At 41.8% G+C, this 14,211-nt stretch overlaps 1 protein-coding gene across 4 annotated transcripts in view; it reads left to right on the plus strand.

The window, feature by feature from the left end:
* The window catches only part of LOC120860696 (oxidation resistance protein 1), a 459,170-nt gene that overhangs the window by 314,993 nt on the left and 129,966 nt on the right, over window positions 1–14,211 (plus strand). The window contains exon 1 of one of the 4 annotated variants that reach the window (XM_040236452.1): window positions 11,170–11,288. The exons of 2 other annotated variants lie outside the window; for them this stretch is intronic. In XM_040236452.1, the coding sequence (XP_040092386.1) occupies window positions 11,270–11,288 (19 nt within the window). In that variant the 5' untranslated portion in view covers window positions 11,170–11,269. Of the gene's footprint in view, window positions 1–11,169; window positions 11,289–14,211 lie in introns of those variants that run through there. One more of the 4 variants, XM_040236449.1, reaches the window with a different exon arrangement.

Consider the following 14,211-nt stretch of genomic DNA (forward strand, 5'->3'; position numbering starts at 1 on the left):
GCTGCCTCACACTTGGTGGGTTGGAAAGGATATCAGTTTAAGGTTGGAACTGGGATTAGAACGTTGACATGTTTGACAGGAGTGGGTAAGGTTATCTTAATGTTGTTGGCCAGCATTGGATATGGGGAAGTGGTTACGGAGGAACTGTTGGAGTGTCTTAGATGAGGAAAAAGTGAATGTAGATAAGAGAGGATTTCTCTGGTGGTGGGAGGCTCGGGAGGAGTCAGAGCTAAGATGACAGGGGACTGGAGGGAAGGATGGGACAGTGCTATCTCCTTTGCCTTCTGTCTGCAGCATTGTTGTAGGCTGATATGAGACTTCCCTTTTGATGTCCCCTACAGTGGAGGATGGCAGCTTTGTTTGGTAAGAGTGCTGCCTCTAGAAGTTTGTGGATCAGGTCTGAATTAATAATAGGGGATCCCTTTTGGGTTAGGAAACCTCTTTTTCTTCATATTAGGATGTTTGAGTGAAGTATGATATAGGCATATTTGGAGTCTGTATGGATGTTAACCCTTAGATTTTTAGCCAGAATTAAAGCTCTGGTGAGAGCTATCAGTTCTGCCTGTTGGGAGGTGGTGTGAGGTGGCAGAGGTGAAGCTTCAGTTGTGTGGGTTTCATGATTGTGACAAAAGTCCTCCTGGATGATGGCATATCCTGCTGCAAAGGGTGGGGATTTTTGAAAGCTGCCATCAATGGACCAGTGTGGGGTGTCTGGGTCTAGGATGGGCTGATGTGTTAAACGTTGGAAGGGGTTTTGGGTAAGATCTACTGTTAGGCTGCAGCTGTGTAGGAGGGGGTTGTTGTAGAGGACGTGGGTAATAAGCTGGCGGGGTTAAGGGGAGAGCAGGGGGAGAATGAGAGCTGAGGGTCGAGGAGAAAGGCATGTAGGACCTGTACCCTGGAAGGGGGAAGGGAGAGGAAAGCCCAATGTGATAGTAAGTCTCAGAAGGTGTGCGGAGAACAGACCGTTAAAGGGGCATGTCTAGAGAGTTGATTTGCTTCGGGTACGAGGGCTGCGATAGCAGCCATGGCCTGTATACAGGGAGGCCACCCTTGGTCACCATGTCAAGCTGTTTTGATAGGCTATGGCAGCTCAGGTGTCTCTGGCCCGCTGACACAGAAGTCCCAGGGCCTGTCCTTGGTTGGAATATGCAAAGAGAAAGAATAATCTGGTGTGATCTGGCAGGTGGAGAGTTGGCACTTGGAGGAGGCTCTGGGTGAGCTCGTGAAGAGGATTGGCCAGTGAGGAGGGATTAAAGAGGGGCTCACCCAGACATCCTTTAGTTGCCTCATAGAGAGGCTTTGCAAGGAGGGAGAAGTTAGGGATCCAGATACGGAAAAAGTTGAGGAGGCCCGAGGATAGACAGGAGCTCCCTTTTCATTTTTGGAAGTGGACAGTTAATCAAGGCCTGAATTCTATCTGAGGGAATAGTTCTTTGTTGGTGGGATATGGAGAGCCCCAAGTAGGTGACGTTTGTCTGGGCTATTTGGGCCTTAGATTGGGATACCTGATAACCCCAGGATCCCAGGACCCCAAGGAGTTTGGCAGTAGGTTGGAGGCTGAGTTTTCGGGTTGAGCTACAAAGGAGGAGGTCATCCACGTGTTGGAGGAGATGATTCGGGGTTAGGTCAAGTGTCTGTAGGTCCTTTTGTAAAGCCTGTCCAAAAAAGTGAGGACTGTCTCTGAACCCCTGGGGGAGAACTGTCCATGTTAGTTGTTGGGAAACGTGAGTCTCGGGGTCTTGCCAGGTGAAGCTGAAAAGGGGTTGGGAGAGAGGGTGGAGAGGGATGGTGAAAAAGGCATCTTTGAGATCTAATACCATGAAGTGGGTTGCAGTCGGGGGTATGGTAGACAGAAGGGTGTAAGGGTTAGGGGCTACTGGGAATGTCGATGTGATGGCCTTGTTGACTTTTCACAGATCCTGGACCAGTCTCCAAGAGTTAGGTCCCTTGCTTACTGCCAGAATAGGGGTGTTGTGTGGTGAATGGGTAGGAATTAGGATAGAGGCTTGAAGAAGATGGTCTATGACAGGCTTAAGTCCCCTGTGGGCCTCTGGGGTGAGAGAGTACTGTTGTTGGGTGATTATAGCCCAGGGGTCTTTTAGGGTAATGTGGACCGGGGGATGAGGCTTGGCTATGGATGGGTGATCAGTGTCCCAGACTTGGGGGACTAAGGTGGGTAGATCCAAGGGAAGGTCAGGGGTGAGGGATAGGGACCGTTCAGGTGCCATCTGAATGCAGAATATAGAGACTGTATCGAGGGGGGGGTATGGTAGACCCCCAATTTGGATAACAAATCTCTCCCTAGGAGTACCATCGGGCACTGAGGCATTATGAGGAATGAGTGTATGAGGGTCGATTTTCCAAATTGACAGAGTAATGGAGGGCTGATTTTTGGCCTTAGGGGAACTCCAGAGACCCCTGTGATTGTGAGTTCTGAGTCTTGAGTTGGGCCAGAGTAGGAAGTTAAGAGAAAGTGGCTCCAGTGTCTACTATAAAAGAGGTCTTTTGTCCGGCCACTATCCCATCTACCCTAAGTTCTGAGCTCGTGTTCAGGACATGGGCCCAGGGGCTGGAACCCAGGCCCTGTCATTGGAACAACTCTCGTAGGATTGGGCTGGGGTTTTGGGGAGAAGTGGGGATTTCCCCAGAGGTGCCAGGGCGTCCCTGTGGACATTCCACTCTCCAAGCCTGGGAGGTGGGGACCTCCCCAGGGGTGCCAGGGCATCCCTGGGGACACAGTCCATCTTCCAGCGTCCCCACTGGCCATAGGTTGGGCACGCTTTAGTGGGGGGCCACGGGCTTGCACATGCCTTTGCCCAGCGTCCTGACTGGTTGCATAGGAAGCAGGGTCCGGGGGCGGGTCTTAAGCCCCGTTCTGGGTGACTTGGGCCAAGCTGATCTCTTCCCTTAATTGCTGCCGCCAAAAAGGCATATTTAGCTTTTCTCTCACATTCTTTTTCTCTCTTAGCCTCTTCCTCTCTATTATTGAACACCTTGAAGGCTACTTCTAGAAGGTCTCTTTGAGGAGTCTCAGGGCCCTTTTCTAGTTGTCGAAGCTTGTGTCTGATGTCAGGGGCACACAGGCTGATGAATTGAAGGTGAAGGTAGAGTAACCCAGTAGGGGTGGGGATATCTAGGTTGATATACTTCTGGACTGCCTCTGTGAGGCATGCCAAGAATAAGGCTGGATTTTCATCTGCCCCTTGGGTGATTTCTCTGACTTTATCATAATTGACGTGGATATGAGTATTTTTCTGCATTCCTTCTAGAATGAAGGTAATCATATGATTGAGTCTCCTGATACCTGGGTCACCGGGCTGGTAAGTCCAGTGGGGATCTAAGTGAGGACTGCCTCATCAGCAACTGGGCTATCCTGGTCTTGGTTATGTAAATGATCAGCATGGGCTTTTGCTGCTTGCCAGATATGGTCTTTTTCGGCAGGGGTGAGAGTGGCATTTAGGATATAATATACATCACTCCATGTGAGGTTATAGGCCTGGGAGAGTCTCAGGAATTCTTTTCTGTATCTGGTAGGATTTTCAGAAAATGATCCTAACTTTTCTTCTATCTGGCTCATATCTGACAGTGAAAATGGCACATGGACTTGGGTGGGGCCCTCTGGTCCTGCCACCTCTCTCAGGGGAAACGTGTTGGGTAGGTGACCTTGTGGCAGGGGGGGAAGGAAGGGGGTAGGGGGAGTCGGGGATGGGGTAGCGGGGTCGAGGGGGAGTCAGGAGAGGTTTCCAGGCCAGTAGGTGAATTGGATGAAGGGGAAGGGGAGCGTTGGCGGGGTGGCGGGTAGGGAGGGGGCTCCTCTGCAGGGTCGAACTCCGGGACAGCGGAGGTCGTGGTCTGCGGTTAGTTGAGGAAGAAGAGCCCTTTTGCTTGGGAGGCAAGGTGCACAGAAGGACCTCGTGGGTGGAGCAGGCCTTGCATAGGGAGGGCCTGCTCCGAAGGGCCCAAAAGGCTTGGGCATAGGGGACCTCCAACCACTTGCCATTCTGTTTAAGGAAGTCGGTGAGATTTTGAAGACTGTTAAAGTCAAATGTGCCGCCTTCAGGCCATCGGTCTTGATTGTCTAATTGGTATTGAGGCCAAATCTGTGTGCAGAGTTGTTTTAAACGGTTAGCTTTGAGTTCAGCGAGTGAGAATGGTTTGAGTTTTTTGAGAACACAGGTCAGAAGGAAATCTTTTGGGACAGATTGGCCAGACCCCATAATTGAAAGGCAAGCAGAGGCTCCTACTGAGAGTGTGAGTCCTCACCCGTAGTCGCAGTAGGAGTTATGAGAAGAGAGCTCTGTGTGGAGGTGGAGCGTCCCCCACCGTCGCCTACAGAGTGGCCCTGGGCTGGGGGTCCCAGGACCCGGAGAGGACTGGTTTCTAGGGCGCCTCTAGAACACCTTCGGATCTGACCTTAATCTAGGGGCGTGTTGCGTGTAGAGCAGTCGAATAGCAAGAGTTCTCTATTCCGGATGTCATCAGAGAGAGAGAGAGAGAGGGAAAGGGGGCAGAGCCAAGGCCTGGGGGTACGCAAACCCTTAGCACAAGGCGTGGACCGTTTACAAAGGCTCTGGGCCCCGAGGGGAACTTGAGCCCTGGCAGAAAAGTGAGCTCGGAGGATGTTCCGGCTCCCAGACTCCAAGAAAAGGGAAAACAAACGGTGAGAGCCAGGGAGAGTAAGAGAGAGAGAGGGAGAGTGAGAGAGAGAGGGAGAGTGAAACAAGTGCCTCACCCCTTCCCGGTTTCGGCACCAAGAATGCAAAGTATAGTTCAGGCCGAGGCAGAAAAAGGAAAGATGACCTCAACAGAAGTAGGTTACCTTTATTCAGGCAAGGAGGGCTGACAGACGTCCTAACGACCAGGCGCGGAGACGGATCAGGGAGGCTCCATATTTATAGGGAGGTTTGTGTAAGCGATAAGGGAAATGTTAATCAGGCGGGATGTTTTGGGTATTCTTTAGTTGAGATAGCATTTGTAGTTAAGGGGTGATAAGTCTTCTGGGCGGGTGTAGGGGGTGGAAGGTTTCTGGACAGGGGGTGATAAGTCTCAGATGCAAGCAGCCTGGAGCATCAGTGAAGTGAAGTCGCTCAGTCGTGTCTGGACTCCTACCAGGCTCTTCCATCCATGAGATTTTCCAGGCAAGAATACTGAAATGGGTTGCCATTTCCTTCTCCAGGAGATCTTCCCGACCCATTTCCTTCTCCAGGAGATCTTCCCGACCCAGGGATTGAACCCGGGTCTCCCGCATTGTAGGCAGATGCTTTACCATCTGAGCCACCAGGGAAGTCCCCACCAGGGAAGGAGCATCAAGGTGGCACCTAAAGTTCTGTTTTGTTTTCTCCAAAGTTAGATGATTTAGCAAGGGCCTTTGAGACTGTTGTTTTCTTTTCTACGCCCAAAAGACTCCTTCAAACTTTAACATAATTCTTTTAGGCTATAATAATTTTCACGTACTGCACAACTTTTTGTGTGTGTAATTCATTTTCTTGGATAGATTTTACTATAGAAGCTTGAAATCAAGCTTAAAACTCATTTGTCATTATCAAGTGTTTTTCCCTTTATTTCCTTTTGGCGTGTCTTTTCTTAGAATAATTTTGAATTTTCAAAATTAGATAGTTAAGGAAAGCTTTGTTTTGAACAATTCAACCTAATTAATTTCTGTATTAGCATGGCTTATCTTGATATGGCTGGCAAAATGTAAAATATCTACACGTAAGTTTTTAGGTTTCTCTTTATAATGATAATTTAATAAGCTAGCATTTATTGAGTATTCCATGCCAAGTGCTATTCCTAATTCCTTGCATGTATGAAAACACTTAAGCTCATAGTAGTCATAGATGGCTGGAAGTATTCAGTTGACCAAAATGTTCCTTCGGGTTTCAAAAACCTGAAGTAACTTTTTTGCCAAACCAGTATTAAAATGCTTGTTTCACAGGTGAGAAAGCTAAGAGGTAGAAACATTAATAATTTACCCCAGGCCTCATGGCTGGAAAGTGGAGGCTAGAACCCAGGCAGACTGGCTCCAGAATCTTAACTGTTGATCACTCTAAGGCTTAAATTAGCTGATGCAGCCCAGAGAACGGAGACAAGCTGACCATTTAATGCAGATTGCTGAGAAATACAACGGCAGAGAAGAACAGAATGGAGATTGTGCTCCCTGCTCAATTGGAGACATTTTTCCCAAGGGAAAAATATGCAAATTTAAGAAACCTTTTTCCTTTAGTCAGGAAATATGTTCACAAGGAGACAGAAGAAAAGTAAAGACTGTGTATATCACATCACTGAATCACCACTGTAACCCCAGTGCTTGGCGCAGGCTTGCCTCAAGCTCTAGTTGCTCAGTAAACAGTTAATTTTGTTAATGCTACCTGATCTGATTTGGTGAAGGCTCTTTTAAGTAAACTCTACATATAGGAATTTTGTAAGACATTTATTTCCAGGAAGACTAGCACACTTGAAATACCCTACATATTACCCAACAATAATCGCTACTGTACGCAGTTCAAATTTTCTTTTAAAAGTCGCTCTTAAACACCCTTTCTCTTCTAAAAGGAAATTAAATACTCAGTAAGTAACCCTTCTTATAGAGAAGCTGGGTGTTTTCCCTCAACCAGGGAAACCATTGCTTTTCCTTGTATGCATCCCCCGAGGGACCTTTGTTTCAGAACTGGCACCATTGATCACTTAGCATCTTAACCACATTTATTTACAACTTTGTTCTTCACCTGAGGAGGGAAATGTTATTTTGTATTCTGAAGCATGCATTTTGATAAGGGTGTATATCATAATTAACTTTCACATCTCAAATTAAGACTGCATCCCTGACTGTAATGAGATACTAGCAAAAGTGCTTTATTAATATTGTGCTGTGCTGTGCTTCGTCACTCAGGACTATAGCCCACCAGGCTTCTCTGTCCGTGGGGACTCTCCAGGCAAGAATACTGGAGTGGTTGCCATTCCCTCCTCCAGGGGCTCTTCCCAACCCAAGGACTGAACCCAGGTCTCCCATATTGCAGGTGAATTCTTTACCATCTGAGCCATCAGGGAAGCTCAAGAACACTGGAGTGGGTAGTCTATCCTTTCTCCAGGGGATCTTCCTGACTCAGGAATCAAACCAGGGTCTCCTGCATTGCAGGCGAATTCTTTACTGATTGAACTACCAGGGAAGTCCCTTTTATACCTGCCAACAATTAACATAAATTATCAATTAACATAAATAGGAACATCACAAGATTCCAAAATTACCCAAGTCTGGAAAGACTGTTTTTCAAAAATTTCCCTTTAGCAAAGGATCCTACCCCTACCATCTTCAAAAAAAAGTTCAGTTTGAACAAGCCCTAGTTGTGTAATCAAGATTTATTCATCTCATAAAAATAAAACAAATTTAAAGTCACATTATTTACTGGAGAGGATGTGGAGAAAAAGGAACCCTCCTACACTGTTGATGAGAATGTCCATAGTGGCTCAGTATGGAGGTTCTTTAAAAAACTAAAAATGAAACTACTATATGATTCAGCAATCCCACTTCTGGGCATATGCCCAGAGAAAACCATTATTCAGAAAGATGCATGCATCCCAATGTTCATAGCAGCACTATTTATAATAGCCAAGACAGATACAACCTAAATGTCCATTGACAGATGAATGCGTAAAGAAGATGTGGTATATAATGGAATATTACTCAGTCATAAAAAAGAAATAATACCATTTGCAGCAACATAGATGGACCTAGAACTATCATATTGAGTGAAATAAGTCAGAAAAACAAATATCATACAAATCACTTACATACAAATGAACTTATTTACAAAACAAAAATAGATTCATAGACATAGAAAACAAACATGGTTACCACAAGCAAAAAGGGCTTGGGAGGAGACAGAAATTGAGAGTTTGGGGTTAAACTATATACATCACTGTATATAAAATGGATAAACTACATAGGGAACAATATTCAGTATCTTATAATAACCTATCATGGAAAAGTATCTGAAAAAGAATATATATACATATATGTATGTATGTGTGTGTATATATATAGCTGAATCACTTTGCTATACACCTGAAACTAACACAACTTTGTAAATCAGCTATACTTCAACAAAAAAATAATAAGGAAAACAGTCACATTATTATAATGAACAATAATGTACACAAAATTTTATATGTTAACATATTGTGTTAGAATTCAAATAAGAGAGCTGTAAAGACACACACATATCAAACACACTTGTGAATTAGCCATATGAAAAGTACCTGTGTAAACAAGTATCTACATCTATATGTCATATCTATACAAGATACGTATTTCTCAGTATGTCATCATTTGCTCTTTCTTATTTGCTTACATTAGGAATCTGGTAAGAGCTAGACTCTGTCGTTACCCACTGTTCTTACCACAATAAAATTGGAAAAATACTTTCAATAAAAAATTAAGTCTCATTATCATGAATTAATCAAACCATATGATGTAACAGATATAAGGCAAATCAATGAAAAAGTAAACTAAGAAATACATTTTAAAAAACTAGAAAAATAATCTAGAATGAAAACTGAAGTTGATATAGAAGCAGTAGCATTCCTGACCACAGCTCTAAAAATATTTTAAAATCAGAGCTTCTTAGCAACCTGGATCCTAAAGGTGATAGAGAGAGAAGGGGAAGCAGTGCTCAAGAGCCAGTGTTTATTTACTGGAAACTATCTTGCTCAGATGCATAATGGACAGTTCTAAGCACAATTGAAAAATTAATTTGGTCTTACGAAACCTTGAAAGAACTACACTTAGCTGACAAGTGAGTCAAATCTAGTTCCTATCAGACTCCTAGTGAAAGTGAATAAGAAAGAGCAAATGACGAAATACTGGGAAATATGTATCTTGTATAGATATGAAATGTGTATAGATTTGTATATTTGTTTATACAAGTAATTTTTGTATGTCCAATTTACAAGTATGTTTGATACGTGTGTATGTCTTTATATCTCTATAATTTGAATTCAAACACAATGAAGATATGGATAGCATTACTGTCTGTGTGAGATGTAAATATATAAAAGCCCCCATTTTACATTTTCTGCAGATATTGAAAAACATGTTTATGTTTTGTCTAGGGTTTTGTGTGTGTCTCTCTCTTTTTTTGTGTTCGAGTCTATTTTTCTAATGTAAAGTCTTGCTTCAAAAAAAAAAAAAAAGCCAGTTCATTCCTGTATTCTGCCTGCTTGCTGTTGTTTGCCAGGAGTCTGCAGCTATGTTAAATTATATGAAGATGAACATTAGAGCAACTTCAAAACCCATCTTTCCTCTGTTTTTGCTTACCATATAAAGCTGCAAGGAAACATTCTGTCATTAATTTTCTATACATACCTAACTCTGCAAAACTTTGAGAAAAAGCAGTGTCTCCCAGAGTGCTTGTGTGTGTAACTAGAGAATATTAGTTGAAGCATTTCATCAGTGATAAAGCCTTACCTGCATGTGAGGCATTGTTAGCATTAGCATTGCTCTAACGCGGTAGAATGGTATCTAGGACTGAAAAAAGCCAGTCATGTCATTAAGGAATGGAATGGAAATTAATAGCTATTAAAACACTTATAGCTGAATGTTGGGAACTTTACAGGAGTTTCACATAGTTTGTCTTACTACATAATAGCATTTGTAGGGAATATTGCTGGAACTCTTAAAGAGGCCAAATAATTTGTGGTGGTTACAAAGGTAGCTCCATAGAAGATTAGTTATCATACCTTTTCATTTGAGAACAAATCATATTGCCAGTGCAGACCATTTCCCTCTAAAATTGTGTTGGTTTGGTCAGGTACTTTACTTACTGATGGGTAGCCTATTATGTAACTGTCAGAACTCAACAAATGCCATAAGTTCTATATTGCATGCAAAATCATGGTCTTACTATATTACATAGAAATGACAATGTTGTGACTTGGTGGTATTCATGAACTCCGTTGTCTTTATAATCATTGTCTGTTCATTACAATGTACTAACTCTGCAGACAGTTTTCAGTGACATGTAGATCTTTTTTAACTTGCCCCTGAAACCCACCTGTTGTGGCAGACAGTAGACCTTGGATCTTTATTTACTAAGTTGACATTTTCTCTATCTGATGATTGTCATCCCTACTTGTCAAATAAAGTACAGTGTTATCATATGTTTATATCCCAGTGAGCTGCCATTGAAGGATTTCATGAAAAATATAAGGGAAATATAAGGGAAACATCCACCGAAACCTTCTCTAGATAAAGTACAGGCAGTGGATAGTGCCATCTGTTTTTAAAGGATAACACAGTATGTGAATCAAAGAGGGGTTAGGGGCAGGTAGGAAAGGGGATTATTATGACTCTTATCGATTCATTCAGTTGCTAAGTTGCAGAACTGTTACTGGTATGATGTACTCTCTCCTTGTGCCATTAGGGAGAAAATACAGAAGGAAATAACTGTAATGCAAAGCAATGTGTACTATATCATGACAATGCAGATGGAGGTTCTGGAGGAAAAAAAAATCACACTTGTTTGGATTATTAGCTCATCAACTAATAACATATTTAAATATTTGTAAAGGTATAAATATTGGGGCTTTCCTGGTGGTTCAGTGGTGAAGAATCTACCTGCCAGTGCAGGAAACGCAGGTTTGATCCATGGGTCAGGAAGATCCCCTGGATAAGGAAATGGTGACCCACTCCAGTATTCTTGACTGGGAAATCTCATGGACCAAGGAGCCTGGTGGGCTACAGTTCGTGGAGGTTGCAAAAGAGTCAAACATGACTTAGTCAACTAAACAACATCAAGGGTATAAAACACCAACCAGGTTAGGACCCAACCTTATCAGATCTGCTGAATGTCAGTGCTGTTAGGACTAAATAACAGAGATTTGCTGAAGGCAGCTGTGCATTGATTTACTTTAAGATAAGAAGAGTACAGAAGTTAGATATTGAGTTCTGTTCTCTCACTCTTTGAGAGACTTTAGAGGGTCCACTTAGTAACTTACTAGGCAGAGCATACTGGCACTGTTTCCAGAGTGTTCAGTGAACCAAGAATGAGGTTGCAGTCAGAAAGCCTGCAGTGGGTTTCCAGTGTGCAGAAACCTCTGAATCTGAGTCTCGCACACTGCCACCAGAGGTCAGGGCCTGGAGGAGAGGGCAGTCTCTCCCAGGAAGGAAGTGTTGTATTACCCGAGGAAGCACAGGAACCAAAATCCTGTCCTCTCTTCCTGAGAGCAGCTCACTGCTGACTGAGTAGGGTTTGAAGGGAGGACCTCCGAAATGTTCTGCCCACGCAAAGGTATGTGTGCGTCCTCTCAGCTTTAAACCAGTCATTTTAGAAGGTCAAAGAAGGATGACTTTTTTCTATTATCCAAATCCAGATGAGCCCTGCGGTTCTGTTGGCTGCTACCTCCAGAAAGGGAATGTTTGCTGGGAGTGCCCAGGAGGGAGTGACTCTGTTGAATACTAATCTAAATAGAGGATGTAAAAAAAGACTTTCTGTGCATGTTCATTATTTGTGATTTTCTGTAGCTGCGGCTGCCGTGATTCTATATGGAGGCACTCCCAGAAATAGATTCAAACATAGTGATTTTAAGTCTGTTTTCATGTCCAGTGCCCATTTGTGTATGTCATTGGTGGTTTTTTTTTTTTAGTGCATTCACAGGAAGTCATTTGTCAGTAAGATGTCCGTATTACTTTCTCTTGCCCCAAACTGACAGGTTGTGCACAGCTAGGGTAATGATAGCGATTAAGTCACGGGCTTATGCTTTTATCACCACTGTGCTCTGGATTTCAGAGAGTGGTATGCATTTCCTTAGATTCTCCTAACCATTCTCTTAAAAGTTTGCTTAAATGCCTTTGTTTTTCTTTAGTATGTTATTTCAAGTCCTCTAGGCTCCACCGAAATGTGGAGGGAAATTGATAGGTTTTTGGTTTTTTTGTTTTAAGTTTTAGTCAGACAAGTCAAAATAACTTTATTATTGAGGGGTTGGCCTATGCTTTTCAATGGAAGGAACAAAGACATAAAAAAAGCTGAGGCCCGTGAGTAACCTCTTTGTTTTTACTGGCATGCAGCAGATGGAATTTATTATTGACTTAAAAATGAAATTGTTCTGCATTATTATTTTATTTTTTCTTTTCAAAAGAAGTAAATACTATTACCAGGTTAGTTTTTCTTCAATCACAAACAACTGTGTAACAATATCAGAGTATAGAATATAGTTTACCACTTAGTCATGAAGTTTAATAATGCTGTGGAATATGCCCTTTCAAATTACTGATAAATTTATGAGCATAATGCCCAGTTAAAGTGTTGAATGTTTTTCTTTTTATTTGGTTAATTTCAAAAGCAATTATTTCACAATACAGGGTAAATTATGTAATATCTTTGTAGAAAAATAAATGTTTTTAATTAGAAATAAACAATCTAATTTCATTTTTCCAATTCAGCACACAGATTCAGTGCTGGTAATCATAATATCAATAATATGCAAAATGCCCAAGTTAGATATTTAGATGATTGGTTTTAGCCCAAACAACTTTTCATTTTAATCACAGGATCTAAAACTTTTAAGTCATCAAGCAGGTTGATAACCAGTCATAGCAAAATGTAATTTCCAAGCAACACCCAGTGTTTAAACAATTACATTCAGCTCAAATTTGAGAGGTATCCAAAGTGTCTAAGTTTTCAATCTATGAGATTTAAAAAATACACAAGAATGGAAAAATCTTTAGACTATAGATGTTACAAAAGTGTGTTAAGCCCTTTTTCAAAGCTGTTGTTTTTAACAATCATTTCACATACAGCCCAGCGATTATATTTTATAAGATTAGGAGATCCGTGCACACAGGATTCTGGCCACTCCTGAGTTTCAGTAAAGCTCTGGGTTGCGTTGGCCCCCGCCTCCCATTCCTCCTACCTGTCCTCCAAGCCATCCTCCCCTCCCCCAGTTGCTTCCTCTTCTTTATTCCTCTCTTCCTCCTTCCTATATATCATATCCCCCTGGCAGTGGCACACCCAGGCATCTTTGTTGCACAAGCAGATTTGTTTTCTCCAACCAGTGGCCATCACTGTAAGACTGAAAGACAGCAATTAATATTTTATACATAGCACTTAAGCCTCTTCACCTAGATTTCGCATTTTACTTCTTTATACCCATCCAAAGGCACTTAATAAATGTTTATTGATTGTCTAGTTAGATTGTATTATGACTGATTTTGAGAATTTCCATACCCTCTGCTGTTACCGGCACTATATTTCCTGGCTTCTAAGACATACTTTTTTTTCACATTTTAACTTTTTAAAATCTGAAAGTATCTTATGCTCAGTGGTGTGTCGTGGTTTAATTGACAAGATTTTGCCTTTTTCTCTCTCAGTGGTGCATCTTATAATCAATGCAATCTTGATGAAATATGTGAGTAAAAACTTTAGATAAATACATTACTTGTATTATTTGCTAAATGCTATGCATTTCACATTTAAACTCTGTCATAGTATTCTGTTTCTGTTATGTCGCTTATCCATGACTAACTTGGGTCACTTCTCCCTTCTTTCCTCCACTCTAATTCCTTTGCACTGTGGTTCTACTTGTTCTTGGACCAACTGCCTTGACTGAAAACTTCTGGAAGATACTCCCAGACTTTTATTAGTAAGATAATTACCAATATTTAACAGTACTGATGTGGTTCAAGGTATGGTTCTACTCATTTAAACTATATGTACTTAGTGATTAATAATTGTTCTCAGAGTTTCAAATCACATATTCAAAGAATAGAAATCATATGAGTAAGTTCTTTATCATGAGATTGTTAGGACAATTTGTAAAAAATATTGGACCAGTAAAAGATTGAATATGAAATGTGTATGACAGCTCTTGATAAACTATGAAGTACTGTTCAACTATCAGTTGTAGCACCAACATTAAAACATCAGACTATTGGGTGAGGAAAGAAGAAGAAATTATAAAATTCATCCCAAATTAAAGAGAGTAAATTCTGCATTTTAGTTATCACTGGAAATAATGATGTGACCCATTAACTCATTGACTAAATTGTAAGGAGAACTGTGAAATCTCTCTTCAGAGAACTTCCAACTTTCGAGTCCAAAGCTGTCTTGAATCCCAATGCTGGATAAATGCCAGTCTCTGAAAACTTGTATCCTTTATTGAATTAGCAGAACCACAGCACCTCTGTGGCATTAAAAATAAACGATGTTATTTAGA

The sequence above is a fragment of the Oryx dammah genome, unplaced genomic scaffold (genome assembly GCF_014754425.2).
Source record: "Oryx dammah isolate SB20612 unplaced genomic scaffold, SCBI_Odam_1.1 HiC_scaffold_11163, whole genome shotgun sequence".
NCBI classification, from domain to species: Eukaryota; Metazoa; Chordata; class Mammalia; order Artiodactyla; family Bovidae; genus Oryx; species Oryx dammah.